This window comes from Necator americanus, chromosome II, assembly GCF_031761385.1.
Source record: "Necator americanus strain Aroian chromosome II, whole genome shotgun sequence".
NCBI classification, from domain to species: domain Eukaryota; kingdom Metazoa; phylum Nematoda; class Chromadorea; order Rhabditida; family Ancylostomatidae; genus Necator; species Necator americanus.
The window spans coordinates 23,134,081-23,147,533 of NC_087372.1; the positions used below are offsets into that span (position 1 = coordinate 23,134,081).

Here is a 13,453-nt window from a genome sequence, read left to right on the forward strand (position 1 = left end):
AGGAAGTAGAAGCTTTCTAAATAGACGCAGAGAACGTTTACAGAGAAGCCCACACATTCTATAAGGTCATTCGTTGGTGACTTCGCCATGAACGCCTGAAGAACTTCACATCAGGAACCACGGCCTACGATGGACAGGGCGAAAGGCTCTCCGAGCTCATACTGACGATTATGGCCACCCATGAGTACTGCAACTGGACGCGGGAATCACCTGATGGAATGTGCCGCAATGAAATTTACTACACTATCGCCAGTGAAAGGACTTGCCTGAAGGATGTCGCTGTTGTAGTGAAGTTCTATACGGGATCGGATCATCGCCTCGTTTAAGAAAAATTTTCCTCTACATAGACAGAAGAGATAGCCGCTGAGTTTAAAGAGCGGAATCCGAGAACTACCATTACCCGGGATCTCTTTGATACGTCAGCCGGCTTTCAGGAAGATTCTGCAATGGACAATACTGACGAGGGATACGACCGGCTTGTTAAAAAGCTTCATCGCTGCAGGAGAAAGACTGAGGGTTTTAAGCCACCACGAGACGCCTGTCTCTCGAAACTCTTGAGCTGATACGCCTGAGTGGAGCAGCACGAGCCGCAGGTAACCAAGAACTCACCTCCAACCTAGCAAGGTTTGTAGAGAGGCGATAAAAGAAGACCTCGAAGAGAGAAGAGCAGAAGTGTTGGCTGAAGCTGCAGAGGCGGGACAGATCATTCGCTACGCCTGTCGGAACTTCGCCAATCGTAGAACAATAATGACTGCTCTCTGGACTCCAAATGGAACAACTACGGCATCGAAATGGGGGATGGAAAAGGTCATTCACGACTTCTACTCTAATTTTGTTGACAACCATGTCTACTTGCCTACTCACCACCTGAAGGAAGATACATGTCATCAGAGAGGTTCGGACTAGGATATGCTACTATATCGGTAAGAAGCACGGCACGCTACAGAACGCGATCGGAACATCAAGCTTGCGGCAGTACTTGCCAACAATCTGGCGGGAATCTGTACACTTTGTCTGTCGGAATACAAGAGTCCTAAACAGTAACAGCAGCAGGAAGAGAAGCAAGACCATCTTGATGTTTAAGAAGGGTTATCTTCATGACAACGGCAACTATTGCCCAGTCTGTTAATATCCGTTATGCACAAGATCTTTAAAGAGAGATCCTTAACAGGACTGAAAAAATCTTGGATGAAGGACACCCATGCGAACAAGCAGGGTTTCGAAAAGGATTCAGCACAATTAACCACATTCACACTGTTTCGAAACTCATCGAAGTATCGCGGGAGTACACGATGCCGCTTTTTTCCACCCTTGTCGACTTAAAGAATGGCTTCGACTCAGTTGAGATGCCTCACGGAGGCCTTGGACAACCTTGGTGTCCATGCTCAGTACATAAAGACACTTCGAGAGTTCTACAGTAACTTCACGACAAGAATTTCGCCATTCTACGAGAATATCATCGTTGACGTGAAGAGAAGGGTACGACAGGGTGATACAGCCTCACCTAACATATTCACAGCCACTCCCGAGAACGCAATGCAAAAGCTAGAATGAGACGACATGGGAGTGAAGCTTGATGTTCGGCAGCTACACATTTGCGCTTTGCACAGTACTTCCTGCTTTCACCTTTGCTTCAGAAACCTGGGGTCGCAAACAAGCGGGAAGAAAACGCGATAAGTCATTGAGCGCGCAATTGAGAGTGATTCTGGGAGTAACTTGCTTCATGCAAGCGACGGACGGATTCGAAGTTCTAAGTTAGAGACACCGCCGCGCTTGCCAAGGAAAGTAAAATAAGGTTGGCGGGACCCATGATGCGATTTAGCGACAATCATTGGAACAGGGCCATGAGCGATTGGGTCCCGCGCGATAATAAGCGCACTACAAAAGGACCGCCAACCCAATGGTCAGACTTTTTCACGATCTCTTTTAAATAAAATTTTGGTTCTTTTCTTTCTGTCCCACGGGAGAGGAAGAAACTCTGTCGACTCTGGCACGCGATCGGGACTAATAGAAAGATTGCTGGCACCCTCTCGACCGATTCCAAGAGCAACGGGTAGTAAAGGTCAAGGTAAGGTAAATAACTTAGTCGGCGCCCTAAGGCACACGTAATCTGTTACTAGAAAAACGACGAGCTGCCAGAAATAAGTGCGCGATCAGGTGCTTCTTCTCCTAACTACATTTTCCCCCATTGTGTGCTGTAAGCAGCTCAAACCTCTGGCAGAGCAACAACCTGTTTAGGAGAAGAGGTATTGCTGTGACTGAGTAGTCATATCTATTATTGGAGAATCAATGAGAACGATGAAAAAACCTTCCGCATTTATTATGAACACTTAATAGTCACAGGAGAGAGAATGGTTTTTATCACAATTGTCTCTTGCCTTCTCCTTCATTTTCCCTTCTGATTCCCCTTAACATTTAATTTGTTGCTTATCAGAACTAGTAAAAGTTCGGTGTCATTAGCAACGTCTCTGATAGCTCGAAACTCGTAGCTGTAATCCGCAAAACTTACAAATCCAGAGAATACTGAGTTGAAGACGGATAGGAGAGAAAATCGAGATCCATTCTGTTTTTGCTGTTCAGTAGACGGTGAATGTGATCTTGGCTAAAACTGAGTTTATTTGCCACCAGTTTTCGACAGTCAAAGTACTATTTGTTGACTGACTGTAGGCTGTAGCCGAGAAATAGCAGTTTCGCAATCGCTTGCCACTCCCATTTCTTCATGAAACTGTAAGGAAAAGATTTCGTTTCATCTATACAAGCTGCACTGAAAAGCAAGTGCGTTATATTGATAAGGAACTGAAATGCATCTTCCTCATGACTCAAACACTCAAAATTTTTACTATTTCAAGAGGACGTGTTTCGGTGCGTGTTTGATTATTTTCTGCCTTATCTCTGCTCTAAGATACATCTCCCCTATATGAAAAACCGATTTCTAGAATTTCTGGGAAGACATCAGAAAACTTCCATAGTTTGCTAGCTATGTGCTTGATAGATTAGTAAATTACTTTTTGCTCTGATTTGTGATTATTTCACGATTCATTCCAGGAGAAAAACTGAACCGCTCCGTTGCAATCAGTAAATCACCCCGAGGTAATGTTTTTACAGAAAGTATTCTCTTTTTTCGTATTCGGGCACACAAAATACAGTGCTCAAAAGCAGCAAAATTTTTTGCTCGGACTGATTTTGGAGCTGTCCCACGCAAGTTCTCAGCATTTTCACAGAAAGCTTTTTTTTACATTTTTAGAGTATGGCTAGAAAAAAGACAAATTGATGATTTTTTAAATTAGCTGTTTCTGGACACCAAACTTGAAACATTCAATTTGAAGCGCGCAACAAATTACTTGGTTTTCGCAGCATAATTCTTTACTTCGGCGAAGAAGGAAGGAAACACAGAGTAATCTTGCTCTTGGCTTCAGTGTTGTGCGATGTGCATCTTTACTGACTTTTAAATAAATTTTATAATTGTTATCGGGAAACATTTCGTCTTTTGCAACTTTGCAGTGTAAATAATAGCTAATAATAGCATGGCTAACATCACAATGTTCCCACAAGAACAGCATTGTAGCATGTGATTACGGGTGATTATTTTCTTCCGCTACAACACCACTCCTTATTTTTATTTTTATTCATCCTAAATTCTGTAAATAGCACACACTCTGATCGTTTTTCCAATTGAGCATCTAATCTCAACAGTTACCTTGAAGACAAGAAAATTTCTGAGCTTTAGAGGGGGGAGTAAAACGATACTATAATTCTAAGGAAGAAAGCAACAATGTATCTGATATTTAGGAATTTGTTGTAATTACCCTGTTATTGTGATCAAAATTCAATTCTTCTCCTTTTGAAAAATAAAACTATGTACTTCTAAAAAGGTACGGTAGCGTGGGTTCTGCAACTTTACTTTTAGTACTGGCCCAGAAGAAAAAGGTAAGAGTCACCTTTACTTCTAGGATAAAGGTGCGGGACAAGAAGTGGGATGAAATGAGTTGGCGGGGGGCATTCAGTAGCGCCCATATTTCTCGAAGTGAATAAAATGAATGAATATTTCTAAATCAATCGGGGGCCTAAGACCTAAGCATTAGTCTTATCTATGACATGTAAGCTAGAGTTACTAAGAAAAAAAAGTAGGTTAGAAGCGTCGAGAAATAAGTGCGCCAATGAGTGCTCCCCATCCTCCCCCAGCTACATTTTCTTTCAAATTTGTACCCGAAACAATCGGCTGGCTGTCACAGATCTGCCTACTGCACACCAGCAACAGAAAACTGGAAAGGGTACAAAGAGAGAAGGGTGAAGAATTGACGCAGCAAGTTGTGATATGCGGTTAAGGTTAACTGAGAACATACTATTGGTTAATGGAAAATAAAGAGAAAAGATAGATAATTATGTCCAAGCACAGCACACCAAAGAGTAATATTATGACCTATGTCGACTTCATTTGAGAAGTCTCGCACCTACTGACGTTAACATTCATACATTATAAAGACTAAACTGAAAAGGCAGTAGAACAAACATTAAAATACATGGATTTCCACACAGAATCTCATATCAATGGATTTCTTAAACGAAATGCAAGTGAAACACTCCACTAATTCCTTGTACATAAGTTTTCGCGGAATAAAACATCATATGTTGTTTCTTCTGCTTTTTACAGCGTTTTATCGCTCTTTCTATCTATCGTACTCGTGAAACTTGAAATATGGGAGAGGTAAAGTGTATGAATGACGATCAGATGCCTCCTCGAGAAACTCCCATGAGCAGGGTCAAGTGTGTGATGGGATTTCCTCATTGGGGATTCGTAAAGGGAGGGGGTTGCAAGCGAGGGGGGTCGTAAAGGAATGCGCGGTGGACTGTTGTAAATGAAGGATGGCATGATAACCACGATAAAATATTACATAGTATTAGATGATCATAACAGTTATAAAATATTATCATTATAAAATGCCAGTCTGAACGTCCTTCCAAAGCCGGACTTCAAGACTTTCTGAGGAGTTTGCTTCGCTCGCCTTCACTGATTAACGAAAATTAATATTAGTGCCGTTTTCTACGAAATTAGACTTGTGCACCTCCAGCAATCTTTCTTCCTTTTTTATTATACATTATAACTAAGGGCGAAAAATTTCATAGACATCTTCCTAAACGCGTCAGTTCTACATTTCGAGAACATTCGAACTTCAGCTTCAAACACTCCTTATCAATATATTATAGACATAATTTAAAAGTATCACTCGAAATATGGGTTTTCCTATTGTTTTCTCCAGACAGTTATCAAAGAATGATGTTTTGGCATAAAATGACGTGAAAGACATTTTACTGATAAAGATAACGTTCCATATCAGATCACGTAAACATCTTGCTACTATTTAAGCAACCGTTTGCATGCGTGTTTCCACTTTCTGAGAACGGCATGCTACAAACTTGAGGCGAGCGAAGAAGGAAATAGGCACGCAGAGGAGTCATAAAGATGAAAAGCAAAGCGTCCTGTGACCACTGCTATCAAACGGCTGCAACCATCTATCTTTTACGTCGTGCACACTAAGATATTGCGCACCAATGACCGGGTCCAGCGACGCCGGTGGATCCCTCGCACCCCATATTATAGCAATCTGGCGCCGGCGCACAAATCTGACGCCGTTGGACCCATCGCACCCCCTTCTATAGGTATGTGGCGCCGGTGGACCCGTCGCAGCCCCTTCTATAGGTACCTGGCGCCGGCGCGCCAATCCGACGCCGCGGGACCCGTTGCAACTCATTTTATAGCTATCTAACGTCGAGGCACCAACTCGACGCCGGTGGACCCGTCACACCCCTTTTTGAATTTCGTGACTTACACACACACACACACACACACACACACACACACACACACACACACACACACACACACACACACACACACACACACACACACACACACACACACACACACACACACACACACACACACACACACACACACACACACACACACACACACACACACACACACATACACACACACATACATACACACACATACATACACACACATACATACACACACATACATACACACACATACATACACACACATACATACACACACATACATACACACATACATACACACACATACATACACACACATACATACACACACACGTGACAGAATAAGCCCGTTATTATATACATGATGATCATGATAATAATACTATTACTATAATAAATGGTATTAAATGATTACATACACTATAAAATATTATATTAAGTTTAAGGCGTAGGACAGTATGGAAGCCCCAACATTTTGTTCTGGAAATATATGACGTGTTGACAATGTGACAATGAGACCTCGTAGGTTCAACGTCCGACTGATGAAGAATTTTATTATACGTAGAGGTCACCAGTTTGAGAGTGATTTTGATGGAATTTAATGACCAAAAAGTTTAGATTCTGTGAGCATAATTAGTTCTGAACGATTGCAGATAACGTCGTGATAAGAAGACTTAGACAAAAGCTTCGTGTGGCTGGTATAGATGAAAAATAGCACTACAGAAAGTTAGATCGCCGTTTTTTGAGACCTTCTAAGTTTTTTCTGGAATATGAATGAAACAAAGTCTAAATTTTCGACTTTTATTTTATTTTCCCACCTAGATTTTGAGAGAACCAGATAGCCCGAAAAGAAGAAATTCTGCATATAGGGGTATTCCGAGTCCCTCTATACGAATATATGGGTGATTTATTGAATCCAAAAATATCCCAATTTTTGCTTGAGCGCCGAAAAGTGTATAATCTTGAACAAAATTCAACAACTCGGAGTAACTTAATGCAATCCCTTTGCAGTATGTTGTAGCCGAGAACATTATCTATCAGATGACAAAGCACGCGATTTCCAAAACTTTCTTCAAATCTTTATGAGGAAAATGCCATTTTTCCCAGCATTGCTCCATCCAAACTCCAAAAAATAGGAGGTGCAAAAAAGAGAGATGTGACTATTTTGTTAAGCAAACCTTCCTCTATAAAAAAACAACTCAGGATATTTCTTTTGGCACTCATATCAAGAAGTCGTACTGTACGGACTGCGACGGTGAAGATTAAGAGGAGCACAGTGTATGGGAGGGGCGGGGGTGCCTGATAGTGGTGGCAGTGACAATCAGAAGAGAAGCAGTCAGGAGATTGTTATGACGGTAACAGAGCCGTCAAAAATCCTACGCTCGTCAACCATTTCAATATACGGCAGCACATTAAGTGGGCACATCCCGACCGCACCCGAAATTAATGCTGTACATCAAGTGTATGTGGTGTAAGTAAAGTGAAGTATATGTTCATGAAGTGCGGCTCTTCTTATTTTGCTGTGTAAGAACGTTGACCATCGATGCAGTTCTTCCGATTATAGCTCATTGACTCACCATGGCAGAGTGATATCATTTTCTAACAACTTGATGAAGTTCGTTTCGTGCGTCAGGGTAAAGTAGAAGTTAAGGGAAGCTCTTCTCCTCGATGAAGCGCACAATCAATTTTGTAACGCTAATAAGAAATAAGAAATCACGAAGATTATTTCAGATCCAAGAGAAGGAACAAGATAGAAATATATTCGGATGAGAAGAATAGGCTATGAATAAGAAAGGAGAGTACCTGATCCGAGTAGCTAACCTTTGCATATTGCACGAATGCTCGATTAAGCCGTTCTATTGGATTACTCGTATGAGCTTTGGGTACCATTTCAAATGTTACTTTCGGCAATCCATTATCCTGAAATATTTCCACTTGAAAGCCATTATTTTGCTATCCATGAATTTAGATTGATTAGTCTATTCAAATCATAAGTACTTCTGCACCTCTCTATCTAGTGTGATCTTTAACTCCAAATTAGTGTTTCCTGATTCGTTCACTATAGCCAAGACACTGGAGATGAGCTTAAAAAAATATGATACTCCTCAAAATACTTCACTTTGAAACCATTATTTGATCTTAGAGTGTTGGTTACGTAAGTTGAAGCGTCGTCTTGATAGAGCGTTCTGGCGCGAACTGAACAGTCCCTCTCTGCGAATATCGTTAAAGGTTATAAAGATTACCGTTTTTGTTAAGAGCACTTGTCACTCCTGAAAAGCCCTAAAGGCAGCCTTTCGCGCAATTAACATGTTAGTGAACAACGGAACAGGGACAACGTGGAGTTTAGATTGTAGATAACGAAAATGAGTGACTTCGCTCATCCTCCCCTAATAATCGTTGTAAAAACAGCGTGGAAGAGTGCGATCCTTCCTACGGAATCGCTTACAACGCGCCGCTTTGTGCATGTGCGGCATCTTCTTGCTAACTGTTGAAGATCAGTGAGGCCTCCTCACCAACCTACTCAGGTTAAATTAATGAATAGGCAGCTCAGGGGGATGTCTGTAACAGCAACAATCTGCATCTGTAGTCTATAGCAGCCAACCTGATTGATGAAGCTTAGTTCAACATCTCCTTTTCTATGATCGGCGGTGAATGGTCCTTCAAGATTGGTTTTTTCGCAGAAAACAGCATCCGTTACTTGAATTGCTTTTGGAGGCTGTGGGGGAATTGTTCTCACTCGCTCAGCTAGTAATGTTGCTGTGGGCGGTAAGACGCTGGACTGAAACTAACGTTATTACCGGTCTGGTGGGAAACTCATTTCGGATTTTACAAGAGATTTAAATAATTTCTTCTCCCTTCGAAACAAAAAAACATTTACTTCAATCATCAATATAGCTGTCATCATTATCAATGCTGGAAGTGGTGCTGCTGAGTGAATTGATTTTCAAAAAAGACTTTCATCTCTTTCAGAACATTGAATCAAAATCTGCGGAAAAAATTCGAAAGCTACGGTTATTTCCTCTAATGTTTCGGTATCCACATCATTTCTGGTATCGAGGTTTTGTGCTGAATGTTTGAATATTTAGAACAACGACTGAAAATGTATTATTGATTGTTTGAATTAACAGATTAAAAAAATCGAATAAATCTTCTTGGATTGAGAAGAAAAACTTTTTGACCAACTTAGTAGTTAGGCAGCAGTGAGCAGTGAGTTCTCGTAACAAGATGAACTGCTAAGAGTGACAAGATTTCACGCGAACGTTCAGAAACGCGCATACCGAACTGGCCTTCCGAGTTGAAGGGGAGTTGCACGTAGTTCATTTGCATGCCGTGTTTTTCAACGACAGTAGAAAGTGAGTTTGAAAAACATCCACCCGCACTCGGAGACACTAATCGTAACATGTTCTTCTTTTACTGAGATATTAGAGGTGATGAACTGAGAAGTTCAGATTCCGAGGTGAGAACTGAAAGGTGGAATGTTTGTTCATTTTCTTGATAATAGGCGAGGTGGGGTTTTCGAGACTTGTAATAAAGCTCGGTGTACAATTTTCTTCATCCTCAGCGGCTCAAAATGTAGTAGAAATGTGAGACATACAGAGTGGAATGCTCCCGCTGCAAGGATGCAAGAAATGTTTTCAAGCAGCGCTGGTTTTTAAGTCATCGGCATTATGCAAAGCCATGTCGAATATACTATGAACCATATGCAAATATTACCAAACAATTTTTTAGAAGCTAATTTTTGTTCAGCTGACATTCTGATATTTTAAGACTTCATGACAAGTTCTTGTCGTCTTAGGATTTATCAGTTGTGAAATTAGCCGCCACAGACAAATGCAAAAGAACTGTAACATCTTAATACTCTTCATAACGGCTAACGTTTTGGCGTTGTAGCGTTCATGAGAGTCTGGAAAGTCAGAACATTTGTAACATTTCCTCTCAGATGCTTCACCCAAAACAAGCAAGCATCTCATGATATAATAAGTCTGAAACCAAAAACCAAAGAGACCCGAATCGTTGTGATTTCCTAAATATTGAATATAATATCTTATTAACGTGATGTTAGCGGACTTTCGCGTGATAAAATCGCTCTGTTGCGGTATCCGGGAATCTGGGAGTATATTTTACAAAAGTTACTTTTCATGCTCTGACGGAGGTGACAGCACCGAGATGTTAGTTGTAATAAAGAGCTACAAATCCTGACCACAACTCAAGCAAATCAATAAAAAAGCGACGTAATAAAGAGCGCTAACATCTTGGTTCTTCCCTCACTTTGATAATAATTTCGGGAAGTCGCGTAATACGTGCAATGTAGGGTGTAACAAAATTTGCGCAAGATCTGATTCAAATAGAAAACACGGTTTCCATTTCCAGTCGTATTTTTTATTTAAATACAAAGTACATAGGATAGGATTATGTATTGGATAGCACATCGGACAAATGACCTCCACGTCTTTGGAGGCACATAAGCACTCTTTCGTCGACCACCGAAACGAGAGAGTAGACGACCACGAATTCTCTCACGCAGTCATTATATTGTTTCAGGGGCTGTATGACATGTCTCACCATCTTGTTGAAACCACATGTCATCAATCCAAATTTATCCAGTTTATCCAATTTAGACATCAAGAACTCGGTTATCATGTTGCGATATCGAGCACCAGTAGGAGTAACTGCTTGACCAGTCTCATTTTCAAAGGTATGGTCCAGTGACGCCTCCTGCTCAAAATCCGCACCAAAATCTGCTGTTTCATAAGGAAACCTATCCTATGTACCTTATGTTTCAATAAAAAAATACATCTGAAAAAGCTGTGTTTTCTATTTAATTCAAATCTTGCGCAAATTTTGGGACACCCTATCCATTTAAAACTGCATTCAACTTAATACAAACGACTATCCTACTCGGATTGTTCAAGTTTTGATATTCTCATATTCTCATAAGTGAACTGAAAAGGAAAGACTTGCTTTTTGCTCCTCCTTTATTTTTTCTACTTGCGCTGTACCGATACTGGATACAGAGTCCAATGAAATAGTCCCTTCTGTCTGTAATTAACGCAAAAATAGTAATAAATGGTGTAGGATCGTGAACACATCGTGAAAAAGGTAAGCTTGTTTAGCTCACAGCTCCCTGTTATATCTTGGGCAGTGTACGGAGTTTAATGTGTTGCGAAGCACAAAAATTACAAAAAGGAAATAAAGAACGTGTTCAGCTGCATAATCTGACAAGCTTAGCACTCCCTTAGTAGTTACAGTTTCTGTTATGGACACATCATACTGGAGAGAGTGGACAAGGAGGAAAACATCGTAGTCTCTAACGAAATTGCTATTTCATTTGGACGAATGGAATGATTCTCCGCAAAAGGACTGGCCCACTCTGGGAAAAGAAGAGAGTTTTCGCCACATTTGCCAAGTTTGAATTGTCTTTGGTAGAGAAACAAAACTTGCATATGGAAATCTTGTTATTTTACTTGAAGAAAGAAATGATGACATTATTGCCAGAACTCGCAAAAGATGATTGCTTTTTAGTCATCAAACTTCCATTCAATTTTGGCATCTATGAGAAGGAAGACACTTTCTAAAGTGTTGAAAGGGAAAAACTTCTTCATAAACGTCAAAGCTCAAGCTTTTCCTTAAAAAGAAAGTGATAAAGCATAACCACTTGGTCTTCCAACCTCTTGTCCTCAATGTTGTAATAAGTTTTTTTTTGAATAATAAATAATTTCTTAAAGATGAATTTAGTACATCATGTGGTTATGACAAGCCAATAAGAAACCATTTCCGTTTAATACGTGGTCGACCGGCGCAGCACTTCTGCTAATGGAGATTATCATGAAGATCGTGATGAGATGATCTTACCTTACTTCCTCCAATGTTATGCTTCCGTTCCAAGATCCATTCTAATTTAGCGCTAAAATTCCCGAAACGAGTATGTACCAGTCTTAGTCACTCACTTTGTGCAACTTTGCATAATTTTCCAAACTATTTGAAATGGTTCACTTCATGGTTGCAGTGGAAGGGACCCGTTCCCTCCCTTCCAAACGTTTCCAGTTTTGCTTATCAACGTAGCGATCCTATTTAAAGTGTCTGGCGTTAATCAATCTTTTGATGCTCCAGCGCGTTCACTTCAATTCAGAATTTGGGGTTTACGAATGCGTGCCTAGCTTAACCTAACCAATAAATCAAATCAGTGTTTTCATCCTCTCACGTTTAGCACCAATTTATCGACTCCAGTTAGGAGAATAGCTTGTTTGGCTCTTGAAGCGGTTTCGTGTCATCAATCGTACAGTCTCTGCGGAACCTCTGTCCATCTGCGCTAAACCCAACCCAGCCTGTTTATTTATGTATGTAATGTCTCTCTGACATCCTGAAGTTGCGCATATTACGTTCCCCTCTATCTTCTTGTGAGTCACACAAGATTGCATGCAGCAGAGGGTTACTGCTAACAAGGAAACCGCCTCTATTAGACAGCCTTAGTTCTTACCTCACAATCTCTCTATAGCCAAACTGCATACGCTATCTTGAAACGCCCGCACTTTAAAAATACTTTTTCTTGCCATTTGGTGCCGAAATCCTATTTTGACTATGTCGGTAGCATCATTAGAGATTTTTCAGAACGGTTTCATTCTACGTTAGGTCATGCAGTTCATAAGGTTGAGGTCTTTCCACTATTAGGGGTAATCGTGTAACTCACGGGTATGAGCGTGATTATTTTTGTGATTTTATTTTGAGAGTTTCTGGTCAAACAACTCCCTCTGCACCACTTCTTCACCATAGTCGAGGAGTAACAAGGCGACATAAACGAGGAGTTAAACGTGTCTCCATCCCTTCGTGCATGAAGTTGCAACTGGAAATCTCCCCTTCCACAGATAAGATATTTTGAACAGGGAAACTTTTCAATCAAATCAAGCTGCGCAGTAATCTGCGCATTTTTGCTACAACTGAGTACCACCATATTTTTCTAATGAGCCTCGCCACATTTTCCTCGTTCATATCCTCGAACAGCGAATTCTTTTAAATGGAACAAATGAGCCGGATGACGTTGTTCTACGGCACATGTGCTTTTGATGTTACAACCGATCCGATTAACGTCACCAGGGCATTCTTACCAGTTTCCTTCGGTTCACTTTCAACTTCGGTTCGTGTGTGGAACATTGATTGAGGGTGAAGATGAGGAATTAGAAGGTGATGCATTACTTAAGCACCATTACGACCAGGTTTGGTAGAAATCGAGAGATTAGACTGCCTTGAAATGTTTCGAAGATTTCTGTTCTGCTATGCGTTCTCTGATAGTTTCTTTGTTCAGTTTTTTTGCATGCTATAAAAATGAGAATCCTCGGATTTGCCACAATATCGAATCTGAATGTAATGAAAAATTTCAGCTGAATGACTCTTTTTATTCCACCTTCTCAAATTAGTCGACTTCTTCCTTTCTACTGTCATGGATATCGTAGTACAGATGCAGATTTAGTGGCCATTTTTTGCATTCTAGACACCGCATGCGGGTTTCTTCAAAATGCATGCTCCAACTAATTTTTATGTTATGCTTCCTCTTCGCTGCACTTATTACAACGCTGTTCTTTTGCTTCGCTACACTTACACTCAATTCTTCTCTGAATATATGTTGAAAGCACGAAAAAATAATGCTGCCGTA

The 13,453-nt window shown here is 40.7% G+C and overlaps 2 protein-coding genes across 4 annotated transcripts in view; one reads left to right on the forward strand and one right to left on the reverse strand.

Moving 5' to 3' along the window:
• Window positions 1–1,326: 1,326 nt before the first annotated feature.
• RB195_019126 (uncharacterized protein) lies at window positions 1,327–1,554 on the forward strand (the record flags this gene model as incomplete). The annotated part of the gene is made up of 1 exon (XM_064186843.1): window positions 1,327–1,554. The coding sequence occupies one exon, from the start codon at window positions 1,327–1,329 to the stop codon at window positions 1,552–1,554; it is 228 nt and encodes a 75-aa protein (XP_064042724.1).
• An 832-nt stretch (window positions 1,555–2,386) lies between these two features.
• The window catches only part of RB195_019127 (uncharacterized protein), a gene marked incomplete at both ends in the record, with an annotated part of 32,090 nt that continues 21,023 nt past the window's right edge, over window positions 2,387–13,453 (reverse strand). For 2 of the 3 annotated variants that reach the window (XM_064186844.1, XM_064186847.1), the window contains 7 exons: window positions 2,387–2,407; window positions 2,510–2,602; window positions 2,663–2,725; window positions 7,627–7,725; window positions 7,812–7,889; window positions 8,408–8,584; window positions 10,768–10,845. In XM_064186844.1, the coding sequence (XP_064042725.1) occupies window positions 2,387–2,407; window positions 2,510–2,602; window positions 2,663–2,725; window positions 7,627–7,725; window positions 7,812–7,889; window positions 8,408–8,584; window positions 10,768–10,845 (609 nt within the window). Of the gene's footprint in view, window positions 2,408–2,509; window positions 2,603–2,662; window positions 2,726–7,626; window positions 7,726–7,811; window positions 7,890–8,407; window positions 8,585–10,767; window positions 10,846–12,894; window positions 12,955–13,453 lie in introns of those variants that run through there. The other variant, XM_064186846.1, reaches the window with a different exon arrangement.